Here is a 9,608-nt window from a genome sequence, read left to right on the forward strand (position 1 = left end):
GGTTGTCCAATCTCTTCATAAAAATCTTCTGGGATGAATTTTTTTTTCAAAGAATTCTTGGAGCTGAAGTCCACTCAATCTGCCAAGGTTGAGAAACACTGGTCTAAAGCAGGATCCTTGGTTAAAAATACTCTCCAGAAGTTGTGGGTGCCAGACGTTTTTAAGAAGAGATTGAACAACCATTTGTCTGACATTGTATAGGGTTTCATGCCTGAGCAGGGGGTTGGACTAGAAGACCTCCAAGGTCCCTTCCAACTCTGCTATTCTGTTATTCTTCTTATGAAAATAGAAAAAAAACAAAGTTACTGTTGCCCTGTAAGTTAATAATACAACAATCCTTGGCTGTATAAACAAAGACAGAGAATCAAAATCACATAAAGTATTAGTACCGCTTTAAAAAGCCTTAGTAAGGCCACACCTGGAATACTGCATCCAGTTTTGGTCACCACATTACAAAAAAGATGTTGAGACTTTGGGAAAAGTATAGAGAAGAGCAATACAATGATTATAAAGGCCTGGAGGCTAAAACATATGAAGAACAGTTGCAAGATTTGGGTTTGGCTAGTCTAGAGAAAAGAAGGACTGGGGGGGGGGGAGAGACATGCTAGCAGTATTCTGGTATTTGAGGGGGTCACCTTATTTTCCAAAGCACCAGAAGACAAGACAAGAAGCAACTAATCCAGGAGAGGAGCAACCCGAAATTAAGAAGAAACTTCCGAACAGCGAGGACAATAAACCAGTGGAACCGGTTGCCTTCAGACGTTGTTTTAAAAAGAGACTAGACAGCTACTTGTCTGAAATGATATAGGTCTCCTGCTTGAGCAGGGGGCTGGACTAGAAGACTTCCAAGGTCCCTTCCAACTCTATTCTGATCCTGATTCTGAATTCTTTCTCCCGCTACGTCTGAACTGCTCCGAGTCCTCCCAGCCTTTAGAGGCCTCTACCTCCCTCCGTGCTTGCAAGAATGAGAGAGCGAGAGAGAGAGCAGGAAAGGGAGGGGAGGCTGCAGCTATCATGGCCGAGGACGAAGAAGAAAACTCGCAAGGTCGGCAACGTCTGCAGGTAACGGCCAGCAACAGAGAGTTTTTCTCCCCTCTGCATTTTAAAGCCACGATTTAAATAATAATAAATAATTTTAGAAATGCCCGCGCGTCCTCTTCTGGGGAAAGGGATAGAGCAAAGTCCCAGAGCTTTTCTCGGATTTACGCAGGCAGATAACTAACTGAGCTGTTGTGCAGGACGCGCTGTCCAAAGCTAGCAGCGTTTTAAGAAGCCGTGGACGAGCAAAAGCAGCTGGCAAAGCTTCTGCTTTATATTTGGTTTTCGCTAGCCGATATGCTCCTCTAGCAATTTTCACAGCTCAGTAATTTAGGCAACGCTGGAAGGGACGAAGTAAACAGAGCAGGGGACAACGATTGAGAAGTAGAAAGGGATTTGTATATGCCCTCCTGCTTTGGGTGCCGAGAAGGGTGTCCCTTTGTAGATCTCCCCAGGTTTTCTTGGATTCCTAAAATCTCAGAATGATCAGAGAAATCCAGTCGTAATTGCTGCGTCCGGAGTGAGCCATCGTTTCACTCCGTGATCTTTAGGATCAAAGATTTCTGCATTAATCTGTGGCTATTCCACGAGGAGGTTAAATATGCTGGTTGGTTTTGTTATGTAAAAATAGTGGTTCTATGCTGTGGAATATAGTTTAAATTAACTTTTCTCCTTTCTCATAGTTATGTTTGACTTTCAGACACTACTAGGGAGGAACATTAAATGGAGGACTGATTGATTATATATTGGATTTTCATATATATATATATATATATATATATATATATATGTTTTCTGAGGTTTTCGCGGGTATTTGTATGTAGGTCTTTGGTTGTTCGGGTTTTCTCCCGCGTAAGATTGGAAGTGTCTTGGCGACATTTCGACGAAACAAGACACTTCCAATTTTACGCGGGAGAAAACCCAAACAACCAAAGACCTACCTACATATATATATATATATATATATATATATATATATATATATATATATATATGAATGATCTTTTGCTAAGTCAAGACATGATTATCAGTTGAGCTGCCAGGTTTGCATGGAATGGACACAATAAATTTCAAATTGGGCAATTACATTTTAGCTTCGATACTGACAAATGCTTAGTTTATGGTACACAACCTGGGTTTGTCAGTTTGGCCATCCCATCGCAAATGTCGGTGTATTTTGTATTGGCAAGACATCACTATTGGGAGATCTGACAGTATTTATCCATTTATGAATAGGAATTGGTTGACCACCTGTATCATTTCCGAGATCATTATTTTGAGAACCACAGTGTGGAAGATGCTGGAAAAAAACGACAGGATGTTCAGGAAGAGATGGAGAAGACTCTTCAAAAAATGGAAGCCATAGGTGGTAATTCACACATAACTTGCAGTTCTGTATCACCATCTTAAGGCATCTGTTTCGTTTCATTACCAGGTCCTTCAAATATACCAGTACATATAATGCAGCCATAGAATTGAAGAGTCTAGTACCTTGAGAGAAGAGGAAGTTGTAGGAACAGAAAAGGCACAACTGGGGCAGACACAATTAAACATACCAGCAATTTAGAGTCCTTGGGTTGCCACAAGAGTCCAGCTCTTCTTGAATTCTGTTGATCCTTATCTAATGCCAATTTAGCACTGACCGTTAGTTGACCAGATTCTAGTGTCTAGGCCTCAATAATTTTTTTTTATGCTGCAATCTGCACAAATGGTCCAGATTCTTTACATCTGACAGAAGTAGATCTGACAAATGATTACAGTATAATCCTTCCCTCAAAAACATCCAGTCCCATATACCCAAATTTTCTTCATTTCAGCATTTTGATATTGTGATTATGACTTGCCTACCAGAAGTCTTTATTGTTTGTTTGTTTTAATTAATTATTTAAAAGATTTGGACAGTCACCCATTTTGAAAGAACTTTGGGTGGCTCACAAGGACCATAAAATGGCAAAAAGCATAAAAGCCATGGCACAAAAATTAAAAACCTGGTGCTGTAAACAATCTTCCAAGGTTCCCTAACAAGCATCCATGGACTCCACCCTTTGACCCAGTCCCTTGGAAAAAAAGTTCTAATTGCCTTCTGGAAGGTTAAGAAGATGGGGGCCTGTTGGATTGTGGGATGGAGGATATTCCATAGAGACAGCCGCAAAAATGGCATGCTTCCCAGGTTCCCTTGATGGCAAAATGAGGCCTGGAACTTGCTTACCCTACCCAATCAAGTGGGAGAGGGACCTCGGAGTCCTAGTAGACAATCACCTAAAAATGAGCCAGCAGTGTGCTGCAGCTGCCAAAAAAGGCCAACACAGTGCTAGGCTGCATTAACAGGGATAGAATCAAGATCACGTGAAGTATTAATACCACTCTTCAATGCCTTGGTAAGGCCACACTTGGAATACTGCATCCAGTTTTGGTCACCATGATATAAAAAAGATGTTGAGACTCTAGAAAGAGTACAGAGAAGAGCAACAAAGATGATTAGGGGACTGGAGGCTAAAACATATAAGGAATGGTTGCTAGAATTGGGTATGTCTACTTTAACAAAGAGAAGGACAAGGTGGGACATGATAGCAGTATTCCAATATCTCAGGGGCTGCCATAAAGAAAAGGGAATTAAGCTATTTTCCAAAGCACCTGAAGGCAGGACAAGAAGCAACGGGTGGAAACTAATCAAGGAGAGAAGCAACCTAGAACTAAGGAGAAACTTCATGACAGTGAGAACAATTAATCAGTGGAACAGCTTGACTCCAGAAGCAGTAAATGCTCCAACACTGGAAGTTTTTAAGAAGAGACTGGACAGCCATTTGTCCGAAATGGTGTAGAGTTTCCTGCCTGAGCAGGGGGTTGGACTAGATGACCTCCAAGGTCCCTTCCAACTTTACTACTATTACTATTACTAAATACCCTGAGGGAAAGGTGGTCTCACAAATACTTTGGTCCCCTGTGATGTAGCGCTTTAAAAGCAATGGCCAGCATCTTGAATTACACCAGGAAGGCACTTCTAGATGCACCCAACACTGTGCTGCTGTGTTCTGGACCAGTTGTAACTTCTGAGTGGCCTTCAAGGGCAGCCCCATGTAGATTGTATTTAGGTAGTCTAGATCCTATTTCCCATAATGAGCAACAGATGCTTCTGGGAAATCCTTTAACTAACTAATTAATTTTCTTACTTGCTTATTTCATTTGTGTAGTAATGAATTGTGAGTTGCTCAGCAAATGACTCTGGGCAGCTCACAATTCATTAGTCAATGTGAGGACATGCTTAGTTTTCTGTTGATAATTAACTTTGGTTTTAATTGGAAGAAAATCTTTCTGAGGGTCATTTAAGTCAGGGCTTTTCAACCTTTTCACCCATTGTACCACTTTTAGGATATGGCAATAGCCGTGTACCACCAGTCGCCTAGCAAGGTGTCAAAAACCTGATGACCAAAAAAAAAAAAAAAAAAAGAAAAAGAAAAAAAGTGATAAAGTTCAGGTAGTCCTCGACTTACAATAGTTCGCTTAATGACTGTTTGAAGTTACAATGGCACTGAAAAAAGTGCCCCCCCAAGCCACAGCCGAGCAAGACACTTGCCTGCCCGCCTGGCTGCACTCTTCCTCCTGTCCGAGGTTTTCATTGTTGTGAGCATTTCTATTGAGGATTGGCAGCTAGGTGGGGTGGGGGTGTGTGTTTGGTTTTTATCCCCCCCCCCCAATCTGCTGGGTGGTTGCAGCAGATTTTGGTCACATGACCCTGTGACTGTCATAAATATGAATCAGTTGCCAAGCATTTAAATGTAAATCACAAGACCCTGGAGATGCTGCAACATTCCAGCTGATTGGTGCTTCTTCAGGGCTCAGCAAAAGTGCCAGGATCAGTACAGAGCTCTAGCTGGAGCCTGGCGCTGATCCTGGCACTTCCACTGAGCCCTGACAGCCCCGAAGAAAAGCTGATCCTGGTGCTTCCGCTGAGCCCTGACAGCCCTGCAGCTCCAGCCATCTCTCGCTCAGGCTTGTGCGGTGCTGCCACCGGTTCAGCTCATTCCCCTCCCTCGCTACCACTTTTCTAGGATGGTGTGTACCACCTGCCAGGTGCCAATGTATCACAGGTGGTGCCCGTACCACTGGTTGAAAAGCCTTGATTTAAGCAAAGAAATTTAAAACTTAAATCTGTCTTAGTGCTACTGCTATTATGCGTTCTAATCTTGTAAAAGACAGTTGAAAGTTCACTTTTGTGAATTATCAACAAACTTACAGACAAATCATCTCAAGCATTTGTAGCAGCCAAAGGTCCGTTAAAACTTCTACACTCAAAACAATTTGAATACTTCCTAAATGTAATAATTAAAAATACCAGAAATCAGAAGAAAAAATGGAAAGTTTACAGCTAATCCTCATTTACCCACTGCTTTGTTCAGTGACTGCTTGAACTATGACAGTGCTGGAAAAAAAATAGATTTACAACTGATCCATGCAGTTCTCGCAGTGGCCACATGATCATGTGACTGCAATTCGGGCACTTTGCGACCGGTGTTCATTTATGATGGTTGCAGCATCCTGTAGTCATAGGATCGCCATTTGCGACCTTCAGAATCAGCTTCTAACAAGCAAAGTCAATGGGGAAGCCATCAGGAAGTTGCAATTCGTGGTGACGTGATGTCATGTGATTCATATGATGTAATGAACATAGTGGAACTGATGTAACTCCGGTGCAGTTGAACATCATTTTTCTTAACAGATGCATCACTTAAAGACACAGTTGCTGGTCCCAATTGTGCTTGTTAAGTGAGGACTACCTGCATCAGTTGATATAGCAAAACCCATGAAAGTTTATATCTGGAATTCAGATTTACCATTACTTACTAAGATAGCGTATTTCAATTGCCATTTGTATGGTTTTTGTATCGAATTATATCGGTGATAGACATCTGTACACTGAACAGCAAATGGAAGAGAAAAAAATGAACTGGCAAAAAGAAATGTATAATTACTTACAGTTCAATATTAGGTGGACTTTTTTTTCTTTTTGGGGGACAATAACATATGAATGGAATCTCTCTTTTTTTCCCCCTCCATTTTTATTAGGCTTATCAGAAGGGCGAGCGTACACACTGATGCTTAAAGGGAAAGCTTTGAATGTATCAACAGACTATAATGCCCAGTCTGAAGAATTGCTCTCCAAAGCGGTCAAGCTGGACCCGGAATTGGTGGAGGCGTGGAATCAATTAGGCGAGGTTTATTGGAAAAAGGGAGATGTCTCTGCTGCCCACACCTGCTTCTCTGGAGCACTCAGCCATGTAAGCTTCCCCTAAGTTCTCTGCTATCAAATAGTTCTTTTGTTTGAAGGATTGTTTGGAAACCTGGATTCCAAAATGGTGGCGCAGTGGTTAGAATGCAGTACTGCAGGCTGACTCTGCCTACAGCCAGGAGTTTGATCCCAAGCGGCTCAAGGTTGACTCAGCCTTCCATCCTTCTGAGGTCAGTAAAATGAGGACCCAGATTATTGGGGGGGGGGGCATATGCTGACTCTTTTAACTGCTTAGAGAGGGCTGTAAAGCAATATGAAGTGGTATATAAGTCCTAGGTGCTATTGCTATTTCTGATGGTATTCTGTAGATCAAGTAAATCCCTTTCAGAGAAAAGATAATAATAATAATAATAATAATAATAATAATAATAATAATAATAATAATAATAATAATAATAAAAATAATAAAAAGATGGAAGGGACCTTGGAGATCATCTAGTCCAACCCCCTGCTCAGGCAGGAAACCCTATACCAGGGGTAGGCAACCTTGGCTCTTTTATGACTTTTATGACTCATGGAGTTGAACTCCATGAGTCATAAAGAGCCACAGTTGCCTACCCTGCCCTATACCATTTCATACAAATTGCTGTCCAGTCTCTTCTTAAAAACTTCCAGTGTTGGAGCATTCACAACTTCTGGAGGCAGGTTGTTCCACTGATTAATTGTTCTAACTGTCAGGAAATTTCTCCTTAGTTCTAGGATGCTTCTCTCCTTGATCAGTTTTCATCCGTTGCTTCTTGTCCTGCCTTCAGGTGCTTTGAAGAATAGCTTGACTCCCTCTTCTTTGGAGCAGCCCCTGAGATATTGGAACACTGCTGTCATGTCCCCCCTCGTCCTTCTCTTCATTAAACTAGACATATCCAATTCCAGCAAACGTCCCTTATATGTTTTAGCCTCAGTCCCCTAATCATCTTTGTTGCTCTTCTCTGCACTCTTTCTAGAGTCTCAACATCTTTTTTACATTGTGGTGACCAAAACTGGATGCAGTATTCCAAGGACTGCCTGTGTTTGGAGCTTATTAAAAGTTCTCATTTTATACAGAAATGTTGTATAAAGATTTGGCCTTTTGACTCAGTTTAATTAGCACTCAAATACTTAATAAATGCTTATTGTAATGAATGTGTTGCAATTTTTTAATCCATTGATGACTATTTTCAATTCACCCATCTTGGTGCTCTTTCACAAGGCAACTGGATTTTCTTGTTTTTCTTTGAAGAAATTTCGCTTCTCATACAAGAAAGGCCACTCTTTTGAAAATAGCAAAGTCCACATTTTGGACAGAGGGGACTGCTGGTTTGAAAGAGGGGTCAAAGAGACCATCTCTGTCAACACTGAACAGCCTTTTCTCAACAGAGGGAGAGCGATACAACATCATCTATCTCCAGTCTACAACACAGTCCTGTCAGCAGTTCCAAGAAGGCTCCACATGCATTTGCACTACACAGGGGACCCTGACGACACAGATAAACCTCCAAGTGGCCTCAACGACTCTCTAAAACAGTGGTTCTCAACCTGTGGGTCGGGACCCCATTTGGGGTCGAACGACCATTTCACAGGGGTCGCCAAACAACGCAGTCCGCCATTTTTTCCCCCTTTTCCTTAGCTGTGCTACTCCCTTTTATTCTGTTGGCTTTTGAAAGCCAATAGAATAGACTCTCTTGAATAGGCTGTCTCTGCCCTGCTGAGCCCGCCAAAAGTCCCATTCTGCAAACGGTGCTGCACCAGTTGAGTAGTCCTCGACTTACGACTGGTTGAGTAGTCCTCAACTTACGACTGGTTGAGTTGTCCTCGACTTACGACCGGTTGGGGGTCACGCCATTAAAAAGGTTGAAACCACTGCTCTAAAAGAATATAAATGACCAGCTGTCTGTGAGGAATATAAATCTTTCCATTCCCCACCATCCAGTCAGAGCTGAAGAAGCTTCTTGGATGAGAAGTGAAATGTCTTTAGAGAAAAACAAATTGCCTCGTGAAAAAGCACCTTTGGGATAACTATGACCTGGATGACGGAGAATCTCCATAGACTCTCCCATCTTAAGGTAGCTTGTTTTTTTGATGGATATGTAAATATATTTGCAAGGATATGTTCCTTTGGTTCATTGCTACTTGTAACTAAAAATATATGGAGGGAAAAATATTACCTGTGTGTATGCATTTTCATACAATTTCGAACAATTGCTTAATGAGTGGAAAATGGAGAACTGCCTATATTTGGAGCTTATTAAAACTTCTAGTTTTATACAGAAATCCTGTCCTGCAGTGTTGCTGTTTCAGCCAAACACGCCTTTCTTTTTCCACCCTCTTAGCGTAAGAACAAAGTCTCCTTGCAGAACCTCTCCATGGTGTTACGGCAGCTGCGCACCAGTTCTCCTGATGAACATGCACAAAACGTGATGGACAGCGTGCGGCAAGCCAAACTGGCGGTACAGATGGATGTGCGCGACGGACGCTCTTGGTGTGAGTTTTACAACACGGTCTTTTAGCCCGGGCAGGGAAAGGGCAGAAAAGAGAACGGGATATGCCATTGGCTAATTTATGTTTTCTGCATTCCACAGATGTGCTGGGCAATGCCTACCTCTCCTTGTTCTTCAATACGGGGCAGAACCCCAAGATCTCCCAGCAAGCCCTGAGTGCCTATGCTCAAGCAGTAGGTGCTGGAGGGGACCCGAGACACAGCTGTGGTATGGGGAGGAAGGGATGGTTGTTCAAGTTAAACCTCTAGAGTAATTTCTAGAATAACGACCCCCAATTCCGGCTTTGTGGACCGGCGGGGAGAGAGAATGGTTATGACAATAAAGGTTATCTTATCTTACATGCGCGCAGCTCGGCCGCAGCTTTTGCCTTCTGGTTCTGAACAGGCTGCGGCCCAGAAGTGGGCCACTGCCCGGTGATTGGGGACCCCGTTCTAGAGACGCAGGTGAGAAGAGTACGTTTGTGGCAGTAGTCAGTGTGGTTATTGGAAGACTTGAGCTCCTATTTTGATTTAGATCCAGAATACGCTACAGGTAGACCGTGACTTACGACCATAATTCAGCCTGAAGTTACAGTTGGAAATCATATTGGTTGTTAAGCGGGTCACCACGTGACCACACCGGATGTCGCAACTTTTTTGTGGTGGTAGTTAACTGAATGCCGTGATCTTTAAATGAGAGCCATGATGGCACATTGGTTAGAATGCAGTATTTCAGGCTAACTCTACCCACTGCCAGGAGTTCGATCCTGACCGGCTCAAGGTTGACCCATCCTTCCATCCTTCCGAAGTCGGTAAAATGAGGATCCCAGA

The 9,608-nt window shown here is 42.6% G+C and overlaps 1 protein-coding gene across 2 annotated transcripts; it reads left to right on the top strand.

Moving 5' to 3' along the window:
• The first annotated feature begins 894 nt into the window (after window positions 1-894).
• On the top strand, window positions 895-9,590 carry LOC120319354 (tetratricopeptide repeat protein 5-like). Of its 2 annotated transcripts, none has more exons than XM_039368134.1 (5): window positions 895-1,062; window positions 2,275-2,407; window positions 6,103-6,314; window positions 8,632-8,782; window positions 8,881-9,590. In XM_039368134.1, the coding sequence occupies exons 1-5, from the start codon at window positions 1,015-1,017 to the stop codon at window positions 9,045-9,047; spliced, it is 711 nt and encodes a 236-aa protein (XP_039224068.1). In that variant the 5' UTR covers window positions 895-1,014; the 3' UTR covers window positions 9,048-9,590. The 2 variants fall into 2 exon arrangements, with proteins under 2 accessions (XP_039224068.1, XP_039224069.1); XM_039368135.1 differs by having other exon boundaries at window positions 900-1,062; window positions 2,275-2,404.
• The last annotated feature ends 18 nt before the right edge of the window (window positions 9,591-9,608 follow it).

This window comes from Crotalus tigris, unplaced genomic scaffold (assembly GCF_016545835.1).
Source record: "Crotalus tigris isolate CLP2741 ecotype Arizona unplaced genomic scaffold, ASM1654583v1 scf7180000020643.66662, whole genome shotgun sequence".
Taxonomy (NCBI): Eukaryota; Metazoa; Chordata; class Lepidosauria; order Squamata; family Viperidae; genus Crotalus; species Crotalus tigris.